The sequence below is a fragment of the Euphorbia lathyris genome, chromosome 10, assembly GCF_963576675.1.
Source record: "Euphorbia lathyris chromosome 10, ddEupLath1.1, whole genome shotgun sequence".
Lineage (NCBI taxonomy): Eukaryota > Viridiplantae > Streptophyta > Magnoliopsida > Malpighiales > Euphorbiaceae > Euphorbia > Euphorbia lathyris.
The window spans coordinates 39,484,257-39,501,995 of NC_088919.1; the positions used below are offsets into that span (position 1 = coordinate 39,484,257).

General features: G+C 33.9%; 1 protein-coding gene across 1 annotated transcript; it reads right to left on the reverse strand.

Annotated features, from left to right (window-relative positions):
• Nucleotides 1-11,618: 11,618 nt before the first annotated feature.
• Nucleotides 11,619-16,610, reverse strand: LOC136208677 (probable E3 ubiquitin-protein ligase ARI2). Its single transcript, XM_065999783.1, has 7 exons — nt 16,177-16,610; nt 15,672-15,704; nt 15,294-15,576; nt 14,346-14,826; nt 12,581-13,129; nt 12,340-12,506; nt 11,619-12,107 (listed from the first exon to the last, which is right to left on the reverse strand). The coding sequence occupies exons 1-7, from the start codon at nt 16,303-16,305 to the stop codon at nt 11,968-11,970; spliced, it is 1,782 nt and encodes a 593-aa protein (XP_065855855.1). The 5' UTR covers nt 16,306-16,610; the 3' UTR covers nt 11,619-11,967.
• Between the last annotated feature and the right edge of the window lie 1,129 nt (nt 16,611-17,739).

The window sequence follows — 17,739 nt, forward strand, 5'->3', positions numbered from 1 at the left end:
ATATTTAGCAAGTGAAGCATCAAAGTTCAAAGGGAACTGACAGACATACCCGTGGGTTTATTTTTACAAAGATTCCACCTCATTTCTTGTACCCATTAAACAACAAATTTCCACATAACCCTAACTTAATATTTGAATTAAATGCACTATATATATATATATATATATAGATTAGCTCCGTAAATTTTATAAGTGTCTCTTACCAACTCCCTCAACTTGGTTATTCCGTAACAATTAAATATAAGAACCTATTAAACATAAATTTTAAAAATACATCTTCATCTATTCGAGAGATGATTTTTTCTTTTCTCCTACCTTTCAACCTATTATAAGAGTTAGTGTTACGAGTTTGAGAGATCGAATGGATGAGGTTTGAGAGTTGGTATTATGGTTTTTGTATTTAGTTGTTACGGAATAAGCAAGTTCAGAGAGTTTGTGAGACACATATAAAGTTCAGGGAGCTAATCTATTTTTTTGGACAAGTTCAGGGAGATGATGATACGAAATAATCAAGTTTAACGAGCTGGTGAGACACTTGTAAAGTTTAGAGAGTCAATATACTTTTATGGACAAGTTCAGGGAGTTGGTGATGTAGTAGGCATTTTTTTAAGTAATTATTCGATTCATAGAACCGAAACAGAACGGTTGGTGGCTGTTTAGTCTCATCTGAGAGTCTAATCTCTTTGTACTGTTTTTTTTTCAAAGAAAAGAAAGAAGGAGGTCGATTTAGGCTCATTCTCTTCCATTGGATAGTCGCGCTAGCATGTACTATGAGCCTTATATCCCACACATTTAACCAGCTCGTGTGGTTCACTGGCTCCACTGAAAACTCTACCTTGCTTGTTACGACTCCTAAAATTTCTTTGTCATGTGTTCTTATCTTTTAATATGGGTAACCAAGTAACGGCCATACATTTATAATAAGTAAAACACACAACTAAGAGTTTTTTAGCACTAAAAACAAGAACTTCGAATCAAAATTATTGTCCCCACGCTCCTAGTTGGAGCAATCCCTACGTCTAATCGTCGAGCTTCACTTGGACGGGCTTAGGGACTAATTGGTTCCTCCTTTTCATGCTCCGAGATGAGTTGACTTTCGAGTAGTAGATGATTGTAGACAGTATTCTCATATATGTAAATCCTTTTCTTTGTTCTTTCTTCAATGCTTGAGGGACTTCTTTCTTTCAATGTCAATGTTTTGGGTTCTACTAGACACATAACGAGAAGGCGTTCTACTCTATTCAGCTATCCCTAACACACCAGCTACGTCTAACATGTGAAATGGGAACATAAAGATGTTGTGCTCAGCCTAGAATAACAATCATAAAATTGAAAGTACCACAGATTCCTAGAGACGTACCAACTAATAAGGATGCTCAGTAAGTGATCTGTTGGGGCATTTCATTGGTTTAGAAGAAAAAAGTTTAGTAAAGTAGTAAATTTTGACATAAGTAATTAAAAAAAATTACAATTCAGCTAGAGAAGTTTGAATCTGCATCTTTAATATCATAGGTCATAATATAACAATGGTAGACAGTTGATTGAAATTGTTTTTGGCACAACAGAGGAAAACACACTCCACCCATTATCGACTTCAGAATCTTTTTCTTCATGAATGACTTCATAATCTTTCAATGAGCCAGATCTATATGATGGTAGACAAAACTCTTCTGTTTTTTCATGAAGGAAAACATGATAACACTCATATAGGGAGACAAACCACAACCACACATATAGAGAGAAAGACTACGACCATCCATATAGGTAGAAATACAACAAAGAAGAAAAAATATCAAATAAAAGAGAAACTATCAAACCTACCATAGCAATTTGAACAAAAAAAATTATTCAATAAAGAAAAAATCAAACAAAGTAAATAAGAGGTTTATCTTCCGGCTAAAAACCGGAAGAAAATGCCAGAACCTAGATGAACAACTTTAGAGTTTTCTACACGGCTACGATTTTGCTCTAGCCACTAAAAGTATACTATATGGAAGGTTAATAAAATTGTTTTCATTTATTAACTTATAGTAATATATTTAAAATTTGGAAACTTGCTTTAGAGATATTCCCTAATTTTCTAGGGTATATAATGTATAAGTTACCTTATCCTTACCTTTTTTTTAATGATGGAATTACATTAGCAATCAGAATGAAGAGTACTACAAATAAAAGTTGGAACAGAACTCCACTCTCCTTGATCAGACATAGAAACAGAAGATCTACCTAACACATGAGCAACCCGGTTTGCTGATCGCTTGACAAAATAGAAAGACACAATAGATAGGTCCCTGATTTCCCCATATGCAACGTGTTTTAGCTGCTGAAATACAGCTTGCTGCTGTTCTATTATTGTTGTCAATTCCCATTAATGACCCTCCATCAGAAATGACTCAAACCTTAGTCGAACTTCCAACCATTCTTAACAATATTAATATATTCCCAAATACCATGACATCTCCAAATGACAAACCAAAGCATCCACCCATTGCCACTAAAATGACCACTCATAGTCAGACTGGAAGTTCTAAACCCAATGTGTATAAAGCATTTGTTCTTGCTACTCCACATTGTTACACAATGTCTATGCAACACTTCGAATGGCGTAAGGCAATGAAACTTGAGTACTGCTTTAAATGAAAATGGTACTTGGGAATTGGCACCGTCTTCATGTGCATCAAATGTTATTGGGTGTCGGTGGGTCTTTCGTACTAAATTGAATCCTTATGGGTCGATTGATCGGTATAAGGCATGACTTGTTACTTAAAAAGGTTTCACCAACACCCCGATCTTGACTATGAGCAAACCTACAGTCCCATAATCAAACCAACTACCATACAGTTATTATTATCTATTGCTGCCTCTAATGATTGGTTTATCACTCAGTTGGACGTCTCAAACGCCTTTCCTACATGGGGGATCTTGATGCAACTGTATGGAACAACCACTAGGCTTCATTCACCCTCAATTTTCCTTACATGTTTGTCGGCTTAGCAAAAGTTTGTATGACATCAAGCAAACTCCTCGAATGTGGCATAAGTGTCTTACCTTGGCCTTGGTTGAACTTGGTTTCATATGTTCTAAGGCAGATTCATCTTTATATTATCTCCACACAACAAATGTGCTAATATTTTGTCTCCTTTATGTAACACCCTAGTCCAATACATGTAGATATTGTCCGCTTTGGCCCAAATCCAACATCTTGGGCCTCACGGCTTTAAAACGCGTCTGCATGTATTGGATTCACATCTTACTAATATGCCCCAATCACTCGCTCTCCACTTCCGATGTGAGATTCAGTTCATTCATGTCCCCGTCGCCATCCCTTAGCGTCGCTCCTTGCTCAGGCCTTCTACCCCGACACCATCCACTCCGGATCGGGTCGTTACAAGCCCACCAGCTTCCGTCTGGTTCGTCTCTGAACACACATCATACGTGGAGAGTCGGCTCTGATACCAGTTGTAACACTCTGGTCCAATACATGTAGATATTATCCACTTTGACCCAAATCCAACACCTTGGGGCTCACGACTTTAAAACACGTCTGCATGTATTGGATTCACATCTTACTAATAAGCCCCAATCACCCCCTCTCCACTTCTGATGTGGGATTCAGTTCATTACTGTCCCCATCACCATCTCTTAGGGCCGCTCCTTGCTCAGGCCTTCTACCCTAGCGCCACCCACTCCGGACCGGGTCGTTACACTTTATATTGATGATATACTTGTCACAAGCAATCATCATGCATCAATTTCTCAAGTCATCACAAAATTGCAAAGGAAATTTGCTATTAAAGATCTTGGTCGTTTGACATATTTTCTTGGGTTAGAAGCACATTGGTCTTCAGATACACATGTTGTTAACCAACACAAGTACATTCAATACCTTCTTACAAAATCAACTATGAGTGATGCTAAAACAATTGCCACACCTTTTTGCACATATGCTAAACTAAGTCTAATGGAAGGAGAACCTTTTGATAATTCGGGACTCTATCGTAGTAGCATTGTTGGTAGGCTACAATGTGTAACTATCACTAGATCTGATGTTTCCTTTTCCTATTAACAAATTTGGTCAATTTATGCACCAACCATCCTTTGATCATTGGAAAGCAGTAAAGCGGATACTTCATTATCTTTGGTCTACACCAACACATGGTCTACGGTTAAGCAAAGGATGGTCATTTGAAATCAATGGCTTTGCTGATGTAGATTGTGGTGTTGACTTAGATGATCGCAAGTCTACCTTAGGTTATACTATTTTTGTCGGTCCCAATCTTGTTTCATGGAGATGTAGAAAACAACGAACTGTTTCTCATTCGTCAACGGAGGTAGAATATAGGTCTCTCGTTACTCTTGCATCCGAGGTCACTTGGATACATATGCTTCTGTAAGAAATTGGCCACTCATTACCGTGTAGACCAACATTGTGGTGTGATAATTTGTGAGCAACATACTTGACAACAAATCTTATTTTTCATGATCATTCGAAACGTTTGGAGCTTGACTTTCATTTTGTCTGGGACAAAGTTGCTAAAAAGGAATTACGTGTCTGATATATTCCTACATTAGACCAAACAGCTGACATACTCACCAAGTCTCTTCCAAAGGCTCGGTTTCTTCTCTTACGAGAAAAATTAATAGTTGAACCGCCATTAGTTTGAGGGGGAGTGATAACCGAATATATTATTTGGTTATTTAGTTGTTTCTAATATCTTATTTACTACCTTATCCTCATTTAGTGTAGTTGGTTATTAAGTTGTTTACAATATCTTATTGATAGCTTATTTTGATTTAGGGGGTGTTTGGTTGCTCCTTTTCATGCTCTTTTTCACCTTTTCACTTCAAAATGAAGAGTTTTAGGTATTTGGTTAATGACATCTTGTTTGCCTTTTACATCTGAAAAGCAGCATTAGATGTTTGGTTAGTGATCTCCTGTTTGTCTTTTACATCCGAAAAGTAGCCTTTTACAAAAGCAGAGAATCTCTGCTTTTTGGAAAAGCAGTTTTTTCCAACAGCAACAGCAAATCGTAACAGCAACAGGAAACAATAGGTAAAACAAACGAGCTCTTAGTCTAGAATAGTTTATAATTGAAATACTTTATTGTACACATCTTATCTTGTAAATAGTTATTTAAAGATAGCTTATTAAGCCCAAAATATACCTAAAATATCATCAATATTTATATCAGTTTTGCTACGAATTTGTGCTGTTTATATCTATTTAGAGTACTTTTACGTCCGAATATGTTTCTTTCATGCAAGGTACCTAAATATTTGGTAAAATCCAAATAGGAGCGAAAAGAGGTCAAAAACGAAGGAAAAATCCTACGAAAAGAGTCAAAGACGAAGAAAATCAAACGCACCGAAACGAAGATGGGAAATGAAGTCAAGACGAGGAATAATCATCTGTGTCGCGACCGAGATTCCCTATTCTCGGTCGCGACACGCGTTCTCCTGGTCTCCCTCTCCTCCGTTTTCGAAGACCAAAACCTATCCCCCTAATCTCGGTAGAGATTTCCAAATCTCGGTAACTTCAGATTTTCTGTCAGCACAACATACACATGTTCGTTTTCAAAGAAACGCGTCCGTTCGATTGGATAGAAATGTCTCTTCGCAGCAGACACATCCCCTAGACACGACTCTTCAACATCTATAAATAAAGAGTTGATTAAGAGTTGAAAAGAGATATTGAGAGTTAAGATTTAGTACAGAATTTATGCAGAAATTCTGAGTCAAGAACGATTCAGAGTTAGAAGTTCGATTTTGTAAAAACGATATGATGTACACACATTGTTTACTCATTAATTACAAACACAGTAGCATTTAGATTTAGATTAAGATCAGTTCAAATTAGTTTACATTTTGGTAGTAGAAGAACCATCTCTATTCCAAAGATTCAGCGAGAAGATTAAGTAGAGGATTCGTCCCCGGAGCCTGACAAACTCTAACGAGGTTTGAGGAAAGGATTGACCACCCGGAACTCTCATGTCGTTTTGAATGCTTCCGTGCTTTTTATTCTCTGTAAACTTGTATCAAATTTACACTTCATCTAATAAAGTTCATGCAATTCAATATAATTTTATGTAGCACTTCTGTAAATGATCCGAAGTGAGTTCTGGTGTTTTCATTAAAACGTAGTTAAATTCAACATCTTTACAAGGAAATTTTGTTGAACACTTAGGCAAATTCATTCTTTGAGAATTAATTTGGTTAAGGTAGCAATCTAACCCGACCGTAGGAGGATTGTCTGGGTTCAAAGCCTTTTAATTGAAGGAGTTTACGTTATTACACTTTTATAATTTATACAAAGTTTAAAGTTGTTTTCTTTGCTTAATGCAAACGAATACAATTATTCTCTTATTTTAAACACTAAACGTTTCTGTTTTGTAATTCATATTCAAAACAGAATTGATTTCTAACATTATACATATTCTAACCTAATTCTTATTCAATCAATCTCAAAACCAATTTCAAATAATGATTATCTATTTTTATAAACCTTAAGTCATATTTAATCTACACATAAATAAGTTTTTGTTGAAAAACGTTCCCTGTGGATCAATATCTTTTTATTACTATAAGCGAAACCGTTCACTTGCGGAAATCGCTCAACACTCAGTATATACGAAATACTCAAAGTGATTAATCGCATTTAATACTTTGAAAAATATTGTCTGCATTATTTAAGTTTTATTCTTAAATTTTACAGTTTTATAACGCATCTGGTTCACTTGCGGAAATCGCTCAACACTCAGTATATACGAAATACTCAAAGTGATTAATCGCATTTAATACTATGAAAAATATTGTCTGCATTATTTAAGTTTTATTCTTAAATTTTACAGTTTTATAACGCATCTGGATATATTGAAAACATTTTATATTCGTTGCAATTCTAATGTGAAATTGGATTCATTTTACCTTTGTCATCATACTTCTTACTAAATGGAATACATGTTTCTAGCCTAGCTAGTGGTAATTTCTTATAATTGAACCATTATATTCAATAAATAAAAAAAGTGAAGATATAAATATGTATATATAGTTTCCATCTACCAATGCAGCAGACAATAGCTTTGGTGGTGTTCAATTTTAAAACAGACATACTATTTTGATTATTTAAATTTCATGATTTACATTTATTACTTTTCATTAACCCATAAAAACAATCATTTTACTAACTCCAAAGCATATATTAGCTCCATTAATTTCTTAAAAAGTACTATTTCTCTCTGATTTTGGGATTCGGTGTGATAAATGATCAAATAATAGAAGGTCAACTTGAAAGAAAGTCACAACTCCAACTGCATCTGCACATATATTATATATACAGTTGCGTTCACATGGACTCTGATGACCATGTAAATTTGGTCATTTACCGTTAGATCTAAGTGGATTAAAAATTCTAAGGTGGAGATTCAAAACATCCTAAGGCTTATACTTAATTCGCCTAGATCTAACGGTGAATGATCAAATTTAAATGGTCTTCAGGTTCATGTGAACGCAACTGATTATATATATATATTTTTCAATTTGCATCTATTTTAATAGTTACCAGTTTTGGATTAAATGGACCAGTAATGCTTTAGAGCCATTTTTAAAGATTATGCCATTATAGTTTTTGAAAATTCATTTTTAATTAAAATTCGTTTTCTCAACAGAGTTCTTCTTTCAACAAAAAGAAAATATTTTGAAATTCAAAATTAATGTTAATTATCATACCATTAAATTAGCTAGCAAGACATGAACAATTCACCATCCATAAAAAGAATTAAGAAAGATTTTATTGATTTATAATTTGGATCACGATACTTTAACAAAGGAAAAGAAATAAATACTCATTTTGATTTCTTTGCAAAGAGAGAAAAGTAGTGACCTGGAATCAATATTATGTTAAGAAAAGATAAGAATTAATACGTCACACCAATAAAGTTAGTATATTATATCAGTAAATTTAACATGGTATATTAACAAAAATTAACACCGTTAATTGAATTTCTGATTTTACTAATAGCATGGTGCAAGATACAAAATTTATTAAATAAAATAGAAATGTGATCTAAATTTTCTTAATATTTTCAATCGTGGAGCAATTTAGTACCAAGCTTATATAACTCATACAATGAAACTTTTTCTTGGGCTTGGAGGTGGAGAAGAGGGTAAGGGGTGTCGATCGGCAGTCAGAAATATGGTTGGTTCCTCTGTCTGCCCTTTTATATTTATCTACGTATTAATTACACTCCAACAGATTAAATTTTATATATATATATATATATATATATATATATATTGTTCCAACCAAGTCTAAAACGACATTGTTTTAGTATGATAAAAAAAATACACATAATCCATACTAGATGAGATTATTTTTTACACTCCCAAACAATAAAAGTTGACTCCACTATTATCTAGGTCTAAAAATGCTCCACATTAAAAAAAATGGTGAAGACAAATTTTTTATGAGATATATTTACACTTAACAAGTATGTTAAAAGTAAAATTTTCTTATTCCAAAAAAATTATTATACTATTTCTCTATTTACAAATACTATATATATATATATATATGTGTGTTAAAGAAAACAAATGGATTCAATCAGTTTTATGAGATATAGAAACATTAGTACAAAATCCTAGGAATTTGGAGTTTCTTGCAAGAACCCTCTTGAACATTTGAAACTACCGTCACCAAGAAGAAAGTAGTGCCGGATGCTCATTATGGATTAAAAAAAAGATTAATTACAAAAAAAAAATATCATGTGGTTTGACCGATTTACAATGTGGTACTTGTGGTATTTTGTTTTGCAAACGCAATCATATGGTTTGTAAAATTTTACATTTGAATTCATTTTGTCAGAATTTGATCGATAACGACTTCGAAATGAAAATTTTCAAGAGTTAAATGATATTTTAAACAACTTTAATTCTTCAACTTTTTAGATTTGAGGTCATTTAGGTGTTGTTTTTTATGAGAGAGAAAGATAATGTTTAGAGAGAGAAAACTCCAAAAATGATGATTTTGAAAAATTAAGAATATGGTTCCATAGTAAATATGATATACCAAACAAGTTTAATTCTTGAAAATTTTCATTTTGAGGTCGTTATCGGCTAAATTTGGCAAAGTAAAAAAATGTAAAATTTTGCAACCATATGCAAAAAAAAAAATACAACAGATACCACATCACAAATCGGTCAAACCACAGAGTACTTTTTTGTAATTAATCCTTTTATAAACTTGTTTAAAGTGACATGATTAATCTCTTAAATCCAAATGTTAGAGCTAGAGAAGATTTTTATAAATTGAAATGTATATCACTTAAAAAAATTCAAGTGATCAATAGATAACTTTGGTTAAAAGATTACTTTAAGCAAGTTTATAGAATTGGACACTCTGTAAATATAGACTTCATAGAATTAACAATTTTATCCTAGGAACTTTGTCCCATTATTAGTTCAAACTTGTTTAACTGAGATGTCAAATTGTGTGTGAACCATTTTTTAAGAAATTGAAGAAATTGAATGAAACTTGATCCTTCATTTTGAACAAAAATTCCAAATCACCCTTGTAAAATCATCTATAATGGTAAGCATGCACTTATCTCCTGTTATTGAAGCTTTTTTGTAAGGACCTTCGACCCCTTTGAATTGAGTTTCCTGTGGACCTTCTACCTGTAATTCACAAAATCTCTATGAGAATTGACATAAGGATCTATCTGTTTCTTAACTCTTAAAAACATTGAAGGAACTTTTTTTCACATTTGTAAGCCAATCCACAATCAAGATCTAATCTCTAATATTATCAAATTCTGGATTTAAGCATGACGAGAATTGCACCAGTTGTTCTTCCTGGCTCGTTTCCTTTGCCAAAACTCTAGATCCACCACAAGTGCAAGATGTAATAGGCTTAATGTCAGCTAGTTCATCCCATAATCTTTTCAATTTGTTGAAATAATCAACCATATACAAACTTCTCTAACTCAAAGCAATTATCTCTCGACGCAAATGAAACATTATAGGTCGTGAAAACGATGTGTTATATTAGCTCTGATACCATGTAAATTGCTTAACATAATGAAGCAAGTATGTTTCTCATTAATTGAAAATATCTAATACATCATGTTTTATTCATTTCTTATTTTCATCTTTCTTTTCCTTTCTATGATTTCAATCTAATACATTCTACTTTATTCATTTCTCATTTTCATCTTTCTCTTCCATTGAGATTCTGTGATTCATATAACGACAAAAGCTATCTAAAAGTAGATGTCCAAACACGAAAGAAAAGGAAGAATCCAACTTAACTAGCAAGATGAGTACTTAGAATCAAGAAGATGATCAGGAAACTACATCTAACAGGAACCGGCGGTAGAAAGATCGTGATTCCTTTGATAAGCTAGGTCCGATTCTTGTGAATTCTCCACTTAATGGCAAAAAAAATTATATTTTGACACGATGTATAATGTTAGCTCTGATACTAAGTAAATTGTTTAATAAAATGAAACAATTATATTTCTCATTAACTGAAAATATCTAATACATTTTGTTTTATATTAAAAAAACAAATTAAAAAATAATTCTGTTAACATCCGTAACAGCTAACTCCCTCCTTAACTTTTACAATTAACATTTAACATGTTCCTTTTTCATAATTTTTCTTTCAGTCATTGATCTATTACGGGGCCGTTTGGATTGCCTACTGTTTGTTGTTGCTGTTTACTGTTGGAAAAAACTGATTTTCCAACAGAATATCTCTAATCAAAGACTTAAAACTCTTATAAAAAAAACAAAAACATCCTTACATCATCATAAGTGCCTCTATCAAAAAAAAAAATGCCTTGATAAAAGAAATGTAATGTATAATTGACATTAGTGCTTAATTTGAAGGCTCCAATCTGAATTTCTCATTATAACTTGACATTAGTGCTTAATTTGAAGGCTCCAGCCTGAATTTTTCATTATAACTTTATATAAAAGTTTTGGCTCTATATTAAAAATGAAAAACATGTCCAAAATGCATATTTGTCATTTATCTATAACGTACGAAATAGTAAAATTTTATTTCTAACATTTCCTATCAAAATTAATTTTATCCCTTTATGGTTAACCCGCTTTCAATGAAGAACTCTAGCCGGGAGATAGAGAATTCTGAAAGTTTAAACAAACAAATTTAAATAATGGTTACATCGACCTTCCAAATTAAGCTAACTAATATTATAATACATTCAACAATTAAAACCCAAGAATCTGCTAATTTTACTTGTGGCTTCTCATGGTGTGGAAGGAAATTGATCACAAACAAACCATGAACTGCTAACGTGAATTCTGGGCATCTACTAGTAAAGAAGAAGTAAAATAAAAATAAAAAGATACCCAACTTAAAAAGGTCCTTTCTCACTTGGTACAACGACAGAATTTGAAACACAGATGTTTCCATAGTTAACAACTCCAAGCAAGAAAGTTCTTCCTTAACTACTCGCTCACCTTCTGAACAATTACTTGCATCTTTTAACAAGCAGCTCTCTTTTTAATAGGCTTTTACGAGAGTAAATGATGTTCCTGATTTCTGCATCTAAACAACAGGGCGCTAAAGCTAAAAAATGAGAAACAAAACAGCATACCAACAAGAGTTCACCATTAAATTAATATGATTACCACGTTCTGCAAAATTATGTCAAGTAAGGTGTAGCCCAAGTCCTCCCCCCGCTAGAGAATTTACATCAGTTTCCCACAAAACCCAATTAACGGACGTGTTATTTACAAGACCAAAAACAAGAGACTAGACCTGGGTTGGGTTGGGTTGCGTTTTTATGGGGAACCGATTTCTACTTTCAAGAGACAAAATGCTACCAAAGACCAAATGGGCAAAAGCACTTGGTGCTTAATCCCCCAAATGATCAGATTCCACCAACAAGGGGGCCTTGAATTAGAGCTGTACACTTAATATGTAGTCTATTGTCTTTCAATTCAGTTTCTATCAATTATCTCCGCTGGCAGGTTCAGATCAAAAAAGCCACCACCTTCCTTTCTAGCATGTTTCTTAGAAGAACACCCACTACCATCTGAACTCCTAGACCCTGAAGCTCTATCCCGTTTTTTTGTCCCACCTACAATACAATGCATTTTGTCAGGTACAGGTAATATAACAATGCTGTGAGATGCATCCAGATACAAATAACAGCAGATATGGTACGAGAATTGTCTTCAGAGATGGCAAGAGGTTGCTCAAGACAAACATTACCACCACTTCTCTATCACTCTCAATCTCTAAAATGGGTCTAAACCAAAATCCAAAAATTCTTCTAAGACCAAGGACAAAGAAAGATGTATCGAAATTACCACTGGTATCTCCATCTGAAGCTAGAAAATTATCACTAGCATTGACTTTACTGCTCCAACAAGAAGAAAGCTCAGATGCCTTCTCAATGCCTTTTGACCTGTAGGGTGCTATATTGTGAGTACCAAGTTGAAGACGACCCAATAAATCGCCTTCTATGCACTCATACCTGCCAGTGAACTCATTAGTTTATAAATTTCAGAAGTCCCACAAACATCCATAAATTTTCTAAAAGTTACTCACATTTTCTTACAAAGAGTATCTATGATGGTAGATAGATTAATGACTTGCATCCTTATCTCCATAACTTTATCATCAGTATACTGATCAAAGGGCTCCTCAAGGAACTTTGAGAGCTTTTCAACATTTGATTCAAGCTGCTGTTGCTGATCCTCAAATAGATTCTGCTTAATTTCCCTTTCCTCCAATGTCATCTCATCCTTGAACAGCTCTTCACCAAACATATAAAAAGCAAAAGGGTATGAATATGAAAGAACCCGTCTGGATCTGAAAAGCCTATGGAGTCCATTAGTTACCCAGCTGAAATCTCTAAGTCTAGATTCTCTCTCTTCTGATATTGACACCTTCTCCAGGATTGTCTCCTTGAGTTTACTTTCAAGCTTAAAAGAATCTGTATGAGCCTTGTAGCGATTATGATAGTGCATGTACCGATAGAGATCTCGTTTTGCCCTTTCTGTTTGCTTTTCTTTGTCTTCTTTATATCGACCACAACTATGACCAGATATTCTTGACCATGTATGATCTCTGCCAGTAGCTCCACCACAGAGCCAACTGCTTGAAAAGAAAAGGCGCAGGAGAGAGAGAGAGGATATCAATGGAAGACATTAACAGTAAAATAGATGGGGTGGAAGAGCATGATTTACAGGAAATGAAACTACATACATACGACGTCAAAGCATCATTTACAGAAAATTATATTTATCATAATTTGTAGACAACCATATGAAGTCAAAGCACAAATATCCCAGTATGTGAAAGAGAAGTCAACATCATGTCAGACTCTTCATGAAATGGGAACATACATAGCATCAAAGTTCCTTTTGCCTTTTCCCTTTTGATAGGGGTGAAAGTTATAGATGCACATCTAGTAGCAAATAACAAAATTTGCAGTAATGGAACAGATATAGAGAGCAAAGGATGGAAGGAGTATGCATGAAAATTTTATATGCAACAGATATCTGAATTTGACATGGCATTACCAATATAAAATGAAAATGAGATTATCTGACCGACTTCTGAAACAATTACCAAACTATGTTGCACGGAAACGGATACGGAAACTGAAACGGATTCTGAGAGACGTAATTTCTGAAAAACATATGAAACGGAAATTTGGGGAAAACGTGTAAATATTAAAAATATAATAATACATTAAACAAAACAAGATTGAAGAACAAGATGAAGAAACTCCAAGTTCAATCGAAATTCAAGAGACAAGGACTATAGGAGAAAGAAATGGGGTAAGTTCTTTAAATTGAAGGATACAAGGAACGAATTATCTCTCAAGTAGGAAGTTTCAATTTTCCTAATCTTAGATTAAATAGGAATTGCAAAATAGAAAGTTTGAATTTCCAGAATTTTAATCGAAATAGGTAGGGAGAAACTGCAGGACAAGCTTCTTCTCGACCCAGAGTCCCGAGCTGCCTTAAGCCAGTGTAGCTTATGCGAAGCAAGCCAGGAAAAAACCTTTAGTTAAACAGGTGGCTATATAGGTCAGTTGAGTCTTAGCCAGTTTCTTCTTTGTTTGAAAAAAGCTACTCCAACTCGAATTTTAATCGAAATAGGTAGGGAGAAACTGAGAGACACGTTTCATATTTTGGGTAATTACGGAAACGTGCAAAATGTTTCGTATCAGAGTTTCCATTTATGGGGAAAGGCATGTCATAAAGAGTTTCCGTGCATCATAGTTACCAAACATGCTTAACATTTTCTAGAACATGGATTACTAGCCTTATGATGGACAGAAGTAGAAGTAAAGCAATCTCACCAAAATGCTTGACCACAAATACAGCTCACAAGGTTGCATCCACCATTCTTTTCAACTGGTTTGTGACACTTAGGACAAGGCTTTGTATGAACTGTAATCCAATTAACTGTTTCAGATTCATCTCGGCATTTCTTGCTCCAAAGTTCCCACATCAAACATGAGCAAGGAGAGTGCGTTTCAGATAAGCAACTGAAGCAAAACTGTACACCACAAGAACATTCTACCTCGCAACACTCATCCTCCTCAACTCGAATAGCATTCCCACAGTGGGGAGTGCTTGGGCACCATTTAACCATTTTATTGTCTTCAATGTATGATTCAAGAAGAAATCGATCGAATTTCTCAGCTAAATCAGGATGCCTTTTACTGACTAGATTTCTGACAGAAGCCTCATCACAGATGGCATTACATTTGTGTGCCATGCATCGGATGCGCCTGCTCTGACCCTCGTTTATCTTCACAATAAAGTGCTCCGTCCAACCTTTAAAAGAAAAATAAATTTATTTACCAATTCAATTAGCAAACTATGTTCTGTTTCAGAGAAAAATGGAACATAAATACACAAAACCAGCACTACAATGGAAAATCAGCATTAGGGAAGATGTTGCTAGACCATCATATGTTTACATCTATAACTTGGGGTGCCAAATACACATCCATGTCTGAAAATTTTGAATCAATTTTCTCATACAAAAGGACTGCGCCTAGATTTGAGACCATGTGCCAAATACAAATCCATTTTTCAGTGTAATATGAACAAGAACAATACACTGAGATAAAAATAACGTTTAGAATGACGACAGTTTAAATACTATAGCATAAAATTGCTAAGTTAGCAATATCAGTTTTGAATTCTTTAGCGCCTCTAATTAGTGGTAAGATATCAAAAAGTCAAACCCATTGTTACTGAGGGCAAAGGCAACATAAGTAATTGGGCAGAGTGCTTACAATCATTGCAAAAGCAATGGCCACAGTCCATTCTTGTAACCTTAGCAGCAGATACATCCTCTATGCAAATATCACATGTTATTGTAGAAGACGAAGTCAGTGGTGAATCCATATCAAGTTGCTCTACCAATGTAACACCTGCTTCTGAGAACAAGTATGATTTCCCTTTCTCGACAAATACAGCCAACAGCCTTTCTACATCCCAACGGTAATGTATCAACAAGGTCCTAGCATGGTGTTCTCTCAATGATAACAGCTCCATTACTCTGCGCAAATCTTCCCTCTGTATGTACAAAACCCAAAAGAATCAAGAAAGCAGAAAGATAATAACATGCATATGGAAGGAAAAAACTAAAACTTAAAGCTTTTTCTCTTTACCTGAGCCGCCAAGAGTGATTTTTTAGTGATTATCTGCAAGACATCACAAACAGTTAGTCATGTTTCCATATTAAGTATCCAACGGTCAAATAAAAAAAAAAAAAGTTAAATAACAGTCTTAAAGTCTTTTTAGCAACTCGTACTGAATTGCATATGCTTCCTACCCCTGCAGATTAGGTTGTCTGTCAAATCTGGAGTAAATTAAAACAAATAAATATGGAAAAAAGACTACATGCTGAAGAACTAAGAGAAGAATTAAAGACACTGACAATTGGGGATTTTTAGTCTTAAAGCTTCTGAATAATTAGCTGTGTAGAAATTCCCAAATTTGGAATTTCAAGAAACTAAAAGGAAACAATTTAACTATAAAACGAGCAATTTCCGCTCCACTGGAATAACAAGGACCAAATTGACTTCAGGCTCATGTCAACCAGGAAATCCTCGCAATCAATCACAATTCTGATCCACGAAAACCCAAATTACCACAAGAAGCAGAAAAATATACCTTGGTAGTGGTACCCTTAGGAGGGGCCCAATGTAAATCGGATTCCTCATTCTCGAGACCGTCGAGAGAATCTCGATCATCAGAGTAATAGTACTCATCGTCACTCTCTCCATAATCCTCCATCCACATAAATTGAGAAACAATCGTGTATATATACCACTCGCAGAAGATAAAATTGAAATCGAGGATACAAAAAGATATGGGGTAAAAACAATATATATGATATTTGGGGTTACGATTACCGAAACAAACCCGGTGATCAAGTAAAAGAAATTATGGGGTAAAAACAATATATATGATATTTGGGGTTACGATTACCAAATCAAACCCGGTGATCAAGGAATTTACCGGCGAGATCGAGGTTGCCGGCGAAGGGAGAGGTGAAGATGCTTATAACTTTACAAGGGAAGCATTGAATAGGGGAGAGAGAGAAATCGAAATAGAAAGCTGACAAATTAATATCTGCTCACTCCTTATATTAATCAAGGGGAAGGTTTCAGGGTCAAAACAGTGCCGTTTTAAGTGGTAGTTCAACGAAACGGTGGCGTTTCTGTGGATATAATTGTGGGACCGTGAAATAGTAAATCCTCGCAAAAACTATGGTTGAGAAATGAGATGGTGGGGGTGGCCTCCTCAATACCGCATCATTCACACCTTCGTGTTCTTGTTAAAGGTTTGTAATATATATCGGTAAATTATAATTAGGTCCCTTAATTTAGCTTTTACTTTCTTTATATCTTTATTTTCAAAATCGGGAATAAAATCCTATTTGTTTTTTACTAATATTATCCGATTCAGAAATTCATTATCTATAAAACCATAATTTTCGATTTTTAAATCGGTTTTGATATATGCAGCCCTTAGGGCTGCATATAAGCATTAAATATAATAGAATATTTTTTTGTATTTTCAAGATGTATATTTATTATACATTTCAATGCTCCAAAATTCATTTAATGCAATCATAAATTCTTTTATGTTTTCTATATCTGCATTAATTTTTTATTTTTTATTTTTTGAAAAGATATCTACATTTATTATTTCGACGGGTTATTTGTGATTATGTTAGTAACAGAATAAAAGTTACAAATAACCTGTCGAAATAACACAGTTACAAATAACCTGTCGAAATGATAATGTTTAAGTCTGACAGATAAAAGTTACACACAAAAAACTGCATACAGCCCGTCAAAATACAATTAACTGCTTTATTTTATCGACAAACTTCTTTTGAATATAGTCAAATAACTGTCAAATCAGTAAGTTCAAATTTTCTGTTGTGTAAGAATAAAATTGAACTTGCTTGATATTGTTAGAGGTAAAATTATACAAATTCATAGTTACGGGTAAATCTACACTTTTTAAAAAACGATAGAAGTTCCAATCTTTTCAAAAAATAAAAAATAAAAAAATTAATGCAGATATAGAAAATATAAAAGAATTTATGATTGCATTAAATGAATTTTGGTGTGATCAACCTGCATCTAAACGACCTCAAAACCATAAAATTTAAAAACTAAAATTATTTATAGCATCATTTATATCCGCTCTATAATAGAGAGT